The sequence below is a fragment of the Ovis canadensis genome, chromosome 2 (genome assembly GCF_042477335.2).
Source record: "Ovis canadensis isolate MfBH-ARS-UI-01 breed Bighorn chromosome 2, ARS-UI_OviCan_v2, whole genome shotgun sequence".
Taxonomy (NCBI): Eukaryota; Metazoa; Chordata; class Mammalia; order Artiodactyla; family Bovidae; genus Ovis; species Ovis canadensis.
This window is the reverse complement of record NC_091246.1, coordinates 211,230,269-211,245,324: the sequence shown is the minus strand read 5'-3', so window position 1 is coordinate 211,245,324 and position 15,056 is coordinate 211,230,269. Positions and strand designations below refer to the sequence as shown.

The window sequence follows — 15,056 nt, the reverse complement described above, 5'->3', positions numbered from 1 at the left end:
AACAGGAAAAATGTAGACCTGACCTGTGCCAGGCCCTCGGCCAAGTACTATAAACAGTCATGAAGAAATAACACAAGTATTTTAGTAATATAGTTACTATACTTAGTAACTATTTAGTAACTACTAAACTATGTTTTAGTAATATACTTACTGTGTGAATTACTACATGACATAGTGTTCAGCCCCTGCCGGGCCCATGCTGAGCACTTTATAAACACCAACTCATTCAATTTGCAACCTCGCCCATCAGAGGAGGAAACAGAAGCATAGAGTATGGAGTAGAATTAGTCCCAGCCCCCTGCAGCAGAGGTCATGCTGTAACTATTACTCCCCTCTGCCTCCACAAAGGAAAAGTCCCTTAGGGAATTCATTATGTATTTGGGGTCCCAATAATATTAATGGGCTTCCCAGGTGGCACTTAGTGGTAAAGAACCCGCCTGCCAATGCAGGAGATGCAAGAGAAACAGGTTTGATCCCTAGGTTAGAAGGTTCCCTGGAGGAGGATACAGCAACCCACTCCAGTATTCTTGCTGGAGAATTCTATGGGCAAAGGAGCCTGGCAGGCTAGACTTCACAGGGTCTCACAGAGTCAGACACGACTGAAGCAACTTAGCACACAATATTAATGCATGGTACTTAGTTATGAGCATTAAACAATAACAAATTATATCAGTACAAGACAGTGTAAGGAGGAGTTCAGGAATGAGAGTTCAGTGGGGCTGGAGCCATAAACGAACAGACCAGGGTGCCTCTTAAAAGGTGTGCAACCCAGAAATGGCTTCAGGAGACTGCAAACTTGCTGGGGCGGAGCCAAGAGCAGAACCAGGTTGCCTGGCTCCAAACAGGGATTCCTCATCCCTTTGTCATTGACAATTCACTTTCAGGGCTCCATAGGTGTTTCCTTGGAGACAGGGTTTCAAAGGATAAATCTAGTACTTCCCTCCACAGGAACTTAGGATCTCTCCTTGGCCAGCCTCCTGCCCTCAGGCCAGGAAATACTGATATGCTTTTTCGTCAAATGGAGCAATTCTTCTGCATTCATTTTCTTGATTCTGTGGGAAAGTGACCAGTATTTTTAAAGAACTGAACACAGGCTTATAAATATATGCAAGAAAACATTTAAACTATGGAATATAAGCAAAGTAAGACTAACTTTGTCCATCACACATTAGTCTCTATTATTGCCAGTTTTGAATATAATTTAGGCTCAAAGAAAATGCTACATTTGCTTTCTTAACCATCTCTTAGACACATGAAGTATTTAATAAGAATATTAACTGAGGTCTTTTTGTTCAAGGACAAAGCATGTAATTTTCTTTTCATTTGCACACGTATTTTGATCTTGAAGGGACTAGACATCACATTTGGTTTTATGTTATTGCTATGTGATTTTCCAATTAGGTTTCTGTTATGTTCTGCAAACAGAAAAACCAGCCTGTATCTAATTTAATACCTATAAATTTCCACAGATGGTCGCAGAATATTGTAGAGTCTAGTGGATAAAGATTTTGCCACATGTTTTCAATTCGTGAGTTAAATTTGTGTTTCTACCACATTCTTTATTAAAAATTTCCATCAACGATTTGGTTTCCGGAGAGTAAGATTATAAAATAATTCTCTCTGTTTCACTAGGCATAGTGACATCTGATTTGGAAAAAAAAAAAAATTTGTAGATTAGGCAGCCAAGTTAGACAGCAACAGTTCAGCTGTGACTGATGAAGGCAAAAATGTTAGCACAGTTGTTAAAAGTCAGATTCACCCAGACTAGCTTGATCCCAGTGTGTATAAAACACCACAGAAAAGGAAAGTTTCTGAGGGTGGAGCCTAGGATTCCATGAGCAGCCATAAAATTCCTTATACATCTGTCAGTGCTGACAAGTTCAGCCTTATCCTCCTCTTAGCTGAACCCGGGCCAACAGCTGAGGGGCTCATCACTGAGTGCAGAGTTTAAGAGAAGAACACAGAGTTTGATATCAGGCCAGCTTGAACCCAGATCTGTCTCTGTGTAGATGGTCCCATGATGAGACTGTGTGCAAGTTATTTAACAAAAGTAGAATAATATCTTCCCATCTAATGGCTGGAATGACAAATTCAAGAAGGACTCCCCATTTCCCTGCAATGAGTTCTCTCTAGAGAAGGTACTAAGCTATCAACAAACTTTGACACAGCAGAGAGGTAAAGAAGGACCAAGGGCAGTAGAGTAACCACGTGTGAGGGTTTCGGAAGGTTTACAGAGGAAGGGACATTTGAGCTGGGGCTTGGAAAAGAAAGGAAGTGACTACTTTCCTGGGGTTATCAATGACATCTTGAATACTATCTGTGATAACTCTTTGATTCATAGAGACCTGTGTTGAAAAAGGTTCTATGGTTCTGTCCAGGATTTTCAGTGGCCTTGTGGTCAATCTCAGACCCAGTGTATGGCAATATCTCCAGGCAAGCTCTCCAGGAGAATGTATTCTTCCCCAGTTTAGGGAGTGAACTGGTCTGTGGCCTCAGTTCCTTGTCCAGAAGGCCAGTTCTCACGGACACCCTTCCTAGCCTCCCTGTAAGTGGGACGTACTATTCTCTGTATCCTCAAAGATCTGTGGGAGTCCTACCAGCTGACCCACCAGAACACCAATGGCCATCTAGTTTGGGGTATTTCTTACCATTTCATTTCCTGCTGTGGTGCCCACCTGCCACATTAGACCATGCTGCCCACCTGAATGGAGCCTGAACCCATCACAAGTCTCCAATGCAGCCCACAGGAGTGCTGGCCACCCAGAAGGAGCCAGTCCTTCAATCAGGTCCCTTTCCCAGCCTCTATCCCACCCAATCGCTTGCTTCTTTTCCTTCCCCACCAGCTGATGTTGATGAGGATCCAGCAGGCCTGCCCTAAACCAATCTGCAGTGTAACGCACAGTGATGCATTCTCCCTGGCTCCAAATCCACATCTACACGTAGGAAGGAAAACTGTTCCAACCCTCCTTCCTATCATGTGCTCCCTGGAACACCCAGGCTGGTGCTCCAGGAAGCCCCCGGAGCAAATCTAGTTCCTCTTTCATCTGGCAGCCCTCCATATCTTGAACACAGTTCTCATGTCCTTCTTGAATGATCTCAGTTCAGTTCAGTTCAGTCACTCAGTCGTGTCTGACTCTTTGCGACCCCATGGACTGCAGGACGCCAGGCCTCCCTGACCATCACCAACTCCCAGAGTTTACTCAAACTCATATCCACTGAGTCAGTGATGCCTTCCAGCTATCTCATCCTTGAATGATCTACTCAAGCACAGATGACAAACACCACGAACACTCAGATGGGCACAAGCACAGTGCACACTGCTGAGCTTCGCACAGGCTTAAGGTTCTCCATTCAGCAGTTCTTTCATAATGCTCCCCCATCATCAGCTCTCAGCCCTGCACGGTGCCTTCCCCCATACCACACACATACCTCCTCCAACACCATCCGTCCAGAATGGAGCCATTACCTTTCATGTACATTCCGGCAGAGTAGGTTGGTTTTTCTTACTTTAGCCCCAACTGGTCCCACACTTTGACTTCTGGTAGACATACTTGTTTATGGCTATCTCCATCACAGTCTCAGATGGATGGACCCCCACTTCTCATCTGGACTTCTCTCAGTCTTCTATGTGGCCTGTGGCATTGGGTCTTGCTTGATCTTTTTTTTTTTTTTTTTCACAGAGTGCTGGTCTACTTCATTTGCCATTTGGGGTGGGGGGAACTTCAGGCTTCAGTCTTTTGCTTCACTTTTTTTTTTTCTCTTCAAAGAGACTCATTGCTATTTTCCAGCACCCCGCAACCCCAGCTTAGAGGCTCTCCCTTCTCTTTACCCTCATCTCCCAAGCTCACCTTCTATTCCAAGCTGATTATTATCCTTTTAGAAACTTTAGAAACCCCATTCCAGGGGTCACAGATATACTTGCAAGGTCACTCACACTGACTTCCAACAGTCATTACTTTCTTTTACCTCCAGCCTGTTTTGAATGAGGTTTGACCCCATGTATAGAGGGAGCATGCTATGGTTATGTGAAAATTATTTCTTCCCACTGGGCTGTATTAATGATTTCCATTTGCCCATCTCTGAGTGACAAGTTCTAATACCTCATTACAGCCAGCAATGTTGCTGCATGGACTTCAGCTCCAGTGACTGGGAAAGTAGATACTGCTTAAACTGTGTATCAAACACATAGTGTATGTTTAAATGTCTTCAACTTCCTGTTTTCTTTGCTTTCTAGGGACAATTCTCAGCTGTTGGAGCTAGTCTCATCACACCTTCCAAAAGCCTCTTAAAGCAATTGTTTTGAAACAGTTATTCAAAGTAAGAATATTTGCTTATTCCACAACCCATGTGTAACCCTCAGAAACACACTTTGCTTCTCTAGCACTTCGATCTCCACTCACTTTCCATTTTCCCTTTTCCTTTTTCAGGTAGACCCTCAGAATTCAGATATGATCATTTGAAAAGAGAGTGGACTTTGGAATTCAACATTGGTTCTAATCCTGACTCTACCTCTTATGAGCTGCATGGTATTGGGCAAGAAATAAATCCCCCTGAAACCTCAGTTTCCTCATCTGTAAAATATGGCTGATGTCAGTATCTCTTCTGCAGGGATCTTGTGAGAATGACTTCAGCTAATTTATACCTCTGCAGTGTTGAACGTTTCACAAATTGGTTTCTTTCCCCTCTTCATTCCAAATAAGGAGCTCATGAACTGCATCCAGTATGGTGACTTCCTCAACAGGAAAGCAACTAGAGAACATTAGTCTTCATTCACAGATCCAATCTTTCTGTCCTTAAAGTCATGGTTAAAGATAACTTTGATGTTCCAGGACAAAACAGATGCTCACAGGACACTACAGACTGTTAGAGTTGCAAGTTAACTACAAGGAAGGAAAGCAAGGCTCATTTTCAACCCATTGAATAAAATATTGGGTTGGCCAAAAAGTTTGCTCTGGTTTTTCCATATGATGTTACAGAAAAATCTCTTTGGACAACCCAATAAGGTAATAGTGGGATGACTGCCACATGGACTAAAATGATGTCAAGATGAAGCCAAAAGAAAAAAGGCAACATTGTCATAAAAGTATAGTTCATGAAACATCATTTGTGCTGCTTTCTAAAATTTGAAGTTGCCTCCTGAAATATATTCCTTACAGTTTTTCCCAGAGCGATCCTCCTCTTTTTGTTCAAAAAGACAATATCACCTTGGGTGACTAAGATCATGTTTTTAAATCACAGTTGGTTGTCATGGTAACCTGATGGCATGTGATTTAAAAAAAAAAAGCACATTTCATTTCACTGGGTGGTTCCATGACTTCCAGCAGAATTGAGAAGCTTTCTCAGAGCCTTGGAGACCTTTCTGGAACACTGTTGGCAATGGTTGTTTGGCCTTCTCTTCTGTTGCATCCGTCTGCTGGATTGCTGAGGATCACCCAAGACCCTCTTGCTAGGGCCCTGGAAGCTTAAGGGAGAGCAAGAAAAGATGGAGCCAACAGCAGGCAGGAAAGAGTGATAATGATCACATTGAGGCTCAGAAGAGCAGCTGGGGTGGAGGTGAGAGGAAAAACAGGTTTTCTGGAAACAGTCTGGGGTGGTGGCAATGACATTACTAAAGCAGCCTAAAAAGGACAGTTCCTGGGCAGAAAGGTTCAAAGTGTCACCCACAGCAGAGCCCTGATGTGAAAATCTACAGACCTGTCTTCTCAGACTGTGACCTTGGCCAAATTTCCTAATGTCTCTGAGTCTAACTTTCTTCCAATGCATGCTCAGTTGCTTCAGTCCTGCGGACTGAAGCCCAGCAGGCTCCTCTGTCTATGGATTTTTCCAGGCAAGAATACTGGAGCGGGTTGCCATTTCCTCCTCCAGGGAATATTCCTGACTCAGGGATCAAACATATGTCTCCTGCATCTCTTTCGTCTCTTGCATTGGCAGGTGGATTCTTTACCACTAAGCCACTTGGGAAGCCCTAATTTTCTTCTAAAATGTGAAAAGAATTTCCAAGGTCCCTTCTCTAAGTCCTAACCATCTGTGAAGGTAGGATGCTGACTTAAACCAGAGCATCTGAAAGTAAGATCGCAGAGACCCACTGAAGAATGAAAACCCCCCAGACGCTGCCTCAGACCTTATAATTGAGAAGCTCTGGGTCTGTGGCCCCTTGATCTACAGTTCCCCCAAACATTTCAGTTAAATATTGTGCATAATCAATGTAAGAACAGATGTAAACAAGTCCACCACAAAAGCAAAGATTTCCAAGAAGGGTCTGAACGTCAGACTCCACACCACACAGAACAAATGGAGGTGACCTCTAAGAAAAATCTTCAGAAGATAAAGAACGGCCCCCTTTGCAGGACCCGTTAGCCTCCAGCGAAACTGAGCATCATCCGACATGTGCCCGGGAGTGAGAACAGGAGGTCGTGTCAGTTCCGAAACAGCAATCATGGTCTCAGGCTCTTCCTGCCCACAAACTCCTGTGGAGGGGTCAGCAAAACACTTTTTATTCACACCACATTAAGGTACAAAGTTTCCTGCTGATAGGGTTGTCAGATCAAACACAGGGCATCCTGTTTTTGGGTTTTGAGGTTTTTTGTTGTTTGTTTTTTTTTTTTTCTTTTGGCTGAATCTGGCAAACCTACTTACAAACTCCTACCCCAGGCTGTAGACAGGGACACACAAGCGAGGAAGGAAAGAATGTTTCCTCCCTCTCCACCATTAGGTCGTGTCATCCTTCGAGTCTGAACAAAGAAAACTGGCCTGTGCTGAGGAAAACAAAAGTGTACAACAGAACAAGGCCTCTGTAGCACCCGAGTCACGGCTCTAACCAGGTGCAAAAGAGAAGTCAAACAACAGAGTAGCTTTCCTGAGAAAACCCAAGTTCTCCTTACCTTTGAGACCTCTCCCAGACAATAACTTAAACGTATAAATTCTCCTCCTTCCTAATTGGCTTTTCTCCAATTAACAGCACAGTGACATCAACAATTTGCAAGTTAGTTCTTCAGTCACTAGGTTGTGTCCCACTTTTTGACCCCACGGACTGTAGCCCGGCAGGCTCCTCTGTCCTCCACTATCTCCCGGAGTTTGCTCACAAGCATGTTCATTGAGTCGGTGATACTATCTAACCATCTCATTGTCTGTCACTCCCTTCTCCTTTGCCTTCAATCGTTCCCAGAATCAGGGTCTTTTCCAAAGAGTCAGCTCTTCGCATCAAGTGGTGAAAGCTCTTCGCATCAAGTGGTGAAAGCATTGGAGCTTCAGCTTCAGCATCAGTCCTTCCAGTGAATATTCAGGATTCATTTCCTTTAGGACTGACTGCTTTGATCTCCTCGCAGTCCAAGGGACTCTCAAGAGTCTTATCCAGCACCACGATTCAAAAGCATCAATTCTTCAGTGTTCAGCCTTTACGGTCCAACTCTCACATCCATACATGACTGCTGGAAAAACCATAGCTTTGACTATATGGACCTTTGTCAGCAAAGTGACATCCCTGGTTTTTAATATGCCTCCTAGGTTTGTCATAGCTTTCCTTCCAAGGAGCAGTATCTTTTAATTTCATGGCTTCAGTTACTGTCTGCAGTGATTTTGGATCCCAAGAAAATAAAATCTGTCACTACTTCCACTTTCTCCTCTTCTGTTTGCCACAAAGTGATGGGACCAGATGCCATGATTTCCTCATTTTGAATGTTGAGTTTAAACAGCTTTTCCACTCTCCCCTTTTACCCTCATCAGGAAGCTTTTAGTTTCTCTTCAATTTCTGATGTTAGAGTGGTATCATCTGCATATCTGAGGCTGTTGATATTTCTCCCAGCAATCTTGATTCCAGCTTGTACTTCATCCAGCCCAGCATTTTACATGATGTATTCTGCAAGTTTGCAAATTTGGATCCCAAGTAAATTAAATGTGTATTAACTGTGGATATAAAAGAGGGTTCAAACTCTGTATAAAAATATAGTCAATTTTAGCAACAACCCACTGTTCAAAAAATAGAGACTAAAATTGAGAATTCATTTTCCCCACCCCCTACACACACACACCAAAAAACACTGGACGATTAGATTGAGATAAAAGTAGAATGTGTGGGGCAGAGAAGCCAGCAGGAGCTCACATTCCAGAGCCTTAAAGGTTTAAACTGAGAAATATTATTAGATTGACCTACACATAATTCTGTTGGTCAAAAAGGAAACAGATTATGCTGAAGCCACCTTCAGAAGCACAGCCAGGTTCCACATAGAAGACATGTCCCTCCCATCATCCCAGATGTCCTCAACTCTCCAGTAGATTTATTTGAGCATCTACTGTGTGCTTAAGGCTGTGATGATGCCTATTTTGGAGAAGTTCCCACCCAGGCTAAAGACATTCATATTTGAAATGATTAGAGATGAAACTGAGTGTAGCTACGAAACAAGGGGAAAACATTCATGTATGTTTGAAGTGTCAGCACATCTGATAGAGGGAGCAGAATCTGAGATGAATCTTTATAGATGCAAAAATGAAGGATAGAGATATTTAGGGGTGAGCAACAAGGAAATGGGAAATGGCAGAAATGAGAGTACCATGTTGGAAGAAGGGAGATGAGAAGATGTATGTGCTAGGGACTGGTAAGAGTTGGGGTTGGCCCAGGCAACCCCTGGTAGCTGTATCCTGTTCCCCTCATCTCCAGATTCCTACCTGAGACTAGTGGTTCCAGGAGGAGGGGCACAGTGCCCAGGCTCTCCCTCCATGGTAGACCGAGTCTCACTGGGATGAGTGGAGTCTTTGGGCTTCCCCAGGACCTTGATCATTTTCTTGCCCATTTCTTCTGCCATAGGAGAAACTTTTTTGAGTTAAAGAGTATTTTATCTCTTCAAAACTGAGACTGAGTGAAGAAAGCAGTTCTTAGCTCAATAGTGGTATTTCAGATAATAGTAGAGGAGATATTAGGATATTCTTGTGTAAAGAAGATATTAGGTTTATGTCTGAAAAATGCCTGAGACATCCCTGAAGACCCTCCCTGTCATTTAGATCTTCTGTCAACTATGGAGAAAAATGATCTCTCTAAAGACTTGGAGGAACAAAACTGGTAATAAACTATTCACTGGCATTCCTGAACGATGTGTTTCTTCATGGCTTCCAACCAAAGACCAAGAAATAAAAAGGAACAGTCTTCTACAAAGCAGGAGCTTACTCTGTGTGTGCTGTGCCCGGTCAACTCAGTCGTGTCCAACTCTGCGAGCCTATGCGCTGTAACTGCCAGGCTTCTCAGCCCATGGGACTCTCCAGGCAAGAATACTGGAGTGGGTTGCCATGCCCTCCTCCAAGGGATCTTCCTGACCCAGGGATAGAACCCCTATTTCCCGCATTATAGGTGGATTCTTTACCAACCGAGCTGCTGGAGAAGCCCTAGGAGCTTACTCTAGGTGTTATTACCATATTTGGAAGACCTATTCCTTTTTATTTAGCAAATCTTCCTGAAATGCTCACTATGTGCTTTCTCATTTGTTTGTTACACTTGCTTGGGAAAAAAGAGCACACAGTGAGCAAGAGGAGCCTGAACGGGCACAGCTCATGGGATCGCAGAGTCGGACATGACTGGGCAACAAAGCACGTAAACAGTCAGCGAGCGAGCGAGAGAGCTGCCTAAACAGCAGTCCTCAAAACGTGATGGATCTGAGACGCACTGGGGGGGTTTGTTGGGAGAGCAAACTCCTGGTCCCACAGCCTGAAGATTCTGATTCAGTACATCTGAGGTTAAGCACTTGAATCAGCATTTTTTGTAAGTGACCCAGTTGATTCAATTATAGGTGGTCCCTGGCCACTTTGAGAGTCATTGCAGAAAGCAACAACAGGATGTGGAGGTCAAGAATGAGAAGCCTTAAGTGGAAACCAAGCAGGCTGAGGCAACATACTGGTTAACCAACAATCACAGAAGGGCTGTGTTCCTCACATTTGTGAATGAGTCCATCTGGAAGCCACAAGGGAAAGATCATGTACCGCAGAAGCAGAGCAAAATGGCTGCAGGGTTGACGACAGTGGAGTTGCCATGGCAACTGTAATCTGTGTTTCAGTAGAGTTGAGAAAGGCCTGGGTAAGAAAGAGGAGGTGAGAAACCTGTGCTAAAGAGAACGCTGTGTGATTTATTAAGGGCTGCTGGAGCTGTGTGTGGTAGCTGCTTCGCATCCCAAACAGTGAGGAAGAAATCAAAACGACAAAGGATGAATTCCTTTTAAGAGGGGCTTGCAGGTAAAGAGTTGGTGGACAGCTGATTCATGAAGCATGATTTGCCCTTTGGGTTTTTTTAAAATTTGTTCCCGCTCTTCCTAATATTGAAGAGTCAACCAAGTGCTGAATGAATCAATCAAAAATAAACACAATACTCACATCTACGGAAGGTTAAAAACAACTCTGGAAAACGACCACCACAGATTTTTATTTAATTAAAAATATTATACATGTTGTTGCATTTTCATGGAAAATATCAAGTTAAACAACACCAACAGTGTTAGTTTTCAGAGACCTTTGCACCCTGTTTTGCCATTTGCTGCTTTTTCCTGTCTGTGGCATTAACCATGTGTAAGGAATTGGCGCCCAGTAGAATTGGAGCTTCCTTGAGGTTCATACCCACAAGACTCCTGAAATGAGCCGATTTCTCCACGACGATGATATTCCATCAAATTAACTCAGATGCCACCTGTTTTGGCTTCCTTGTTAAAGGAAGGGAAAGGAGCTGGCATAAAAGCCCAAAGCACATGTCACCACCAATGCAGCCCACATGTCTGCAAGGATCAGCTATGACCTTATCCGATTTCCAAGCCAGTTGGCACGTGACCTTGTACTCTACCCAGTGTTTTAGTGTCCTGAGTCTCCACCATAAAACTTCCCCTGAACCCATGATGGGAAGACACTGCCATATAGTGTTTCTATTCAGACAATCAGCAAATACACAAAAGCACATGTGGTCCCCATGCACAATACTATCAAATAAAAAAATACATATTGTTACAATACAACCTTTGGAATCACTGACTAAAATATAGCCATGTGAGTATTTTTAAAGTCTTCACATAATTATATATTTGTTAAGAAAAATAACACAGCATAAGTATTTTACTGAAAGACATTTCAGCTAGAAACTTCCCACTGGTAAATACAAGATGTATACAATACCATCCTCTCCACACCTTCTTTCATTGCTTTCTTGGGATGGTACTATTCCCTAACTGTTGCCCTGACCCTGGGTCGTAATGCTGCTTCCCCAACACACTCTCAAGTGATGCTTCTACTGTAACTGGACCAGATGTGACAGAGCCAGCCTGGCTCTGCTCTTCTGCTCCTTTCCTTTAAATTGTAGTACACTGAACTGGGGTTCTGCATCCTGCTTTATGTCAGAGATGAATCCCCCCCCCAAAACACAAACAAACAAAAATAGCTGGATAGCAAACAGTTAGAATTGCCTCAGCTCTTAGAAATTAGAAAATAGTCCTTTCTCTTCAGTATGGTCTCTCAATTGATGGGAATAAAATAAGGCTGAAATTGCTTTTCACATTCTGGCTCTGTTGGGGGCATTTTCACGTAGACCCCTGTAGTAAGAGGGCTTCTTTTCTTTAGCTGCCAAACATAAAAAGAAACAATCATTAGTACTGAGGAATACAGAAGCTACTTCTAACTGTAATAGGAATCAACAAATATTGGGTCCCTACCCCACTGAAAAATGAATGTTCATAACATGCAAAATTATAAGCCTCAGGAGATTTTCTTGATTCAGCTATTAAAATTCATTTCATGTAAAAAAACAAAAACAAAAAAACCCTGTGCTATTGACATAAAATAGAAATCATTTTCCCTGACAGGGAGACAGGAGGAAGAAACTCTGAAACAGCTTTAGAAAGAACTTCCAAAACGCCTGTGATAACTGACTGGGTCTTGTGTGTCAGGGGATGAGCTTGCTAAGATAATAAACTTCAATTATTCTCTTTGAGAGCTGTAGTCCTCATCTCTACTCCTCATATACTTTTGATTCGTTTTTTCTCTGTCCACACTGATTTCCAGTTTTTATCACCTCAGTAAACCAAGATCTAATGTATTAGTCTGCGTGGCAGTTTGTAGCAAATGAGGTAGAAAGAAGCTACTGCCACAGAACAGATTATAGAGCATCTGGGAATAGAATGTGGAGGCGAGGGAGGCAAAGAGGGAGGGGAGAGGAAGGTTTGTGATGGCGAAGCCAGCCATAGGCAAAGGAGGCTGAAAGTGACTGTCAGAGAGAAACTGTGACGGGAGCACTGATTCCAGACCTCTTTCTCTTCTACAACTGCAATAAATAAAAACTGGGTTCTCTTTTACTGTGCTGGAAAGGAGGGTAAGACTTTCCAGTCAAGCAGACTGGGTAACAGGGAGCCCTGGGCAGGGGTTACGTGGACACCTACAGCTTAGACAAGGAAGGCTCAAGTAATGGGGCACAGAGAGGTGGCTTCCAGGTGAAGTGAGGGACACTAACCACCCAGGTGATCTTCTCCAGCAACATTTTGCCCAACCTCGTTTTGGGTTTCAGGGTTATGATAACTCAAGTACAATTGTCATGGAGATAAAGAGCAAAACAGCTGCGCCGTGTTATTCACACAGTTACTCAAACTGAAACCTAGTGCAAAAGCACACAAACATTCAATGTCAAACACACTCATCTAAACTATTAGTCATCCTGAAACCTCAAAGGCCAATGCCAAGGGTTCTAGTGTGTTCTTTACCACTGTCCTTGCTCTTCTTCACTTATTGCTTCATCTCAAGAGAACTCGACTCAACGGCGTCACTTGGTCATTTATCATCACTAAAGGCATCCTGACCAAGAACGGTGCATTGCCCGCATTGCACTCACCATTTTGCTCAAAGAAACAGCTGTGATGAGGAAGCTGTAGAAAAACAACCCTGAACTAACTGCTGCCAGGATCCAGAGGAGAAAATCAGAATCCGGGCATGGTTCTGGATCTGCAATAGAGAAGAAAGTAGAGCTTCCCTGAGATGCTTTCTAAATTCTAGGGCCTTACTCCCCTGACTGGTGAGAAAGGGAGTAAGTTCAAGCTGCCAAACCTTGATGTCCAACCCTAAATAGAATCGCTGGCCCCCAGCTAAGTCTGTCTCTTGGGGCTACTCGACTAGGAGTTTCAGATCAAAGGCCAAGGCCAAATTTCATGCTGGCCATCACTCCAGAATGAGCGCCCCTCCCTGCTGGGAGGAAAAACACCTTCCTCAACTCATCTTAGAGTCAAAATGCTGTTGTCTCACCATCCATACTAAGCAGGACTACCACATGTTATGCCAGAGAAGTCTTTATTTCGTTAATTTTTGTTGGAGTAGAGTTGCTTTCCAATGTTGCGCTAATTTCAACTGTAGAGCAAAGTGAATCAGCTATATATATACATATATCCCCCCCCTTTTTTTTTATTTCCTTCCCATTTTGGTCACCACAGAGCACTGAGTGGAGTTCCCCAAGCTCTACAGTAGGTTCTCATTAGTTATCTATTTTATACATAATATCCACAGAGTATATATGTCGATCTCAATCTCCCAATTCGTCCTACCACCCGCCTCTTTCCCCTCTTGGTGTCCATACATTTGTTCTCTATGTCTGTGCCAGAAAACTCTTAACGAGAATTCCCACAATCCTAGACATGAAAGACCCAAAATCAAGGGGCCAATTTGTTTGCGTGGCAAAGAAGAGACAGCAGTGCAAAAAGTGTCGGTCAGTGATGCTCACCAATGACATAAATCTGGGTTCCATTGCCCTCGCCCATGTAGTAGGGCGGCGGGTACATGAGCTCCACTTTGCAGACATAGAGCCCAGTGTCCATGGCCCTCAGCCCTTGGATGGTGAGGTTCACTTTGTTTCCTCTGGAGGTGCCAATGCAACTGGAATCATCCAGGAAGGTTAGCTCATCCTCCACCATGTAGGTCCCAGCACAGACTTCGGTCACCTGGATGCCTGCCTTCCGCAGCACTGTCACCCGGACCTCATCAGCTTTGCCTGAAGACTCATATTCACATGTGAAGCTGGCAACACCCCGGCTGCTAGCCAGCACCACTGGAGGCTGGGTCACATTCATCCCTAATGTGGGAAAACCAAAGGGAAATCAATGAACTCAAGCTCACCCACCACCAGGTCCAGGCAAACCCTTGGGCAGGGTGATCTCTGATGGCCCCCTCCAACTTCACCTGTCAACCCTTCTCTCCCCTCATCAACAAACCTATCACCCTCCCCACCCCTCCCCTCTTCCGTCCACCCCAATGCCCCCTCCCTCCATCTCTTGCTGCCTTCTGGCTTCTCTTCCATAAAGGTGCTTCCTTACTGGAAAACAGTTTTTGGAAGGCAGTTGGCTGTGGCAATGAGAACACCGATGTGACAGACAGAAGGGCTGGCTCTACCATGAAATACATGGTTTGGGGAAAGCTGCACCTCCCTCATAGCCTTCATTTTCCCTCCCATGCAAAAGAGGGGTTTAGCTCAGATGACATCACAGTGCCTCCCAACTCTGGTATTCTAAAGTTATAGTAGAGCTGTAGGAACTGTAAAAGGTAGTAGGGGAAATTTTGGAGGCTGAGGTAGAGAATCTTGCCTTACCTCTCAAAGTACACCTTAATTACCTCTGCTTACGTCAACCTGGCCTTGGATCTCGATTGCCCATGGGGAGCCGAGCCCTGGCTAACGTGCTGGCCACCCCACTTCCCTGTGTTATTACCGCAGAGTGAAGGATGCTGCTTGATGGAGGAAGCCGCAGAGGGAGGGCACCGGGTCGCTTCCTCTGTAGGCTGAGGCAACCCTGCCATTCACTTCTATGGGCTTCCCCTGACACTGCCATCACCCCTTCCTCCACCCTCTCTCCTTCACTTGAACACCTTGTATTCCTCTATCCTTTGTCTTCTCGCTTCTACAGGAGAAGGGAGGCCAGCTTTCCATACAAAAGGACTCACATCATATAAAAAATGATGGCTTCATGACAAATTACCTTCCTATAAGTAACTCAGCCCCTTTCTAGTCCACCCATCATACAAGTGACACTCAAAACCTGGATGGAACTGAGTAACTCATTCTCTTCAAA

General features: G+C 44.1%; 1 protein-coding gene across 3 annotated transcripts in view; it reads right to left on the bottom strand.

Moving 5' to 3' along the window:
- Positions 1-10,375: 10,375 nt before the first annotated feature.
- Positions 10,376-15,056, bottom strand: part of CTLA4 (cytotoxic T-lymphocyte associated protein 4) — a 65,975-nt gene continuing 61,294 nt past the window's right edge. For 2 of the 3 annotated variants that reach the window (XM_069578080.1, XM_069578079.1), the window contains 3 exons: positions 13,718-14,065; positions 12,839-12,948; positions 10,376-11,577 (listed from right to left, as the gene is read on the bottom strand). In XM_069578080.1, the coding sequence (XP_069434181.1) occupies positions 11,473-11,577; positions 12,839-12,948; positions 13,718-14,065 (563 nt within the window). In that variant the 3' untranslated portion in view covers positions 10,376-11,472. The remainder of the gene's footprint in view (positions 11,578-12,838; positions 12,949-13,717; positions 14,066-15,056) is intronic. The other variant, XM_069578081.1, reaches the window with a different exon arrangement.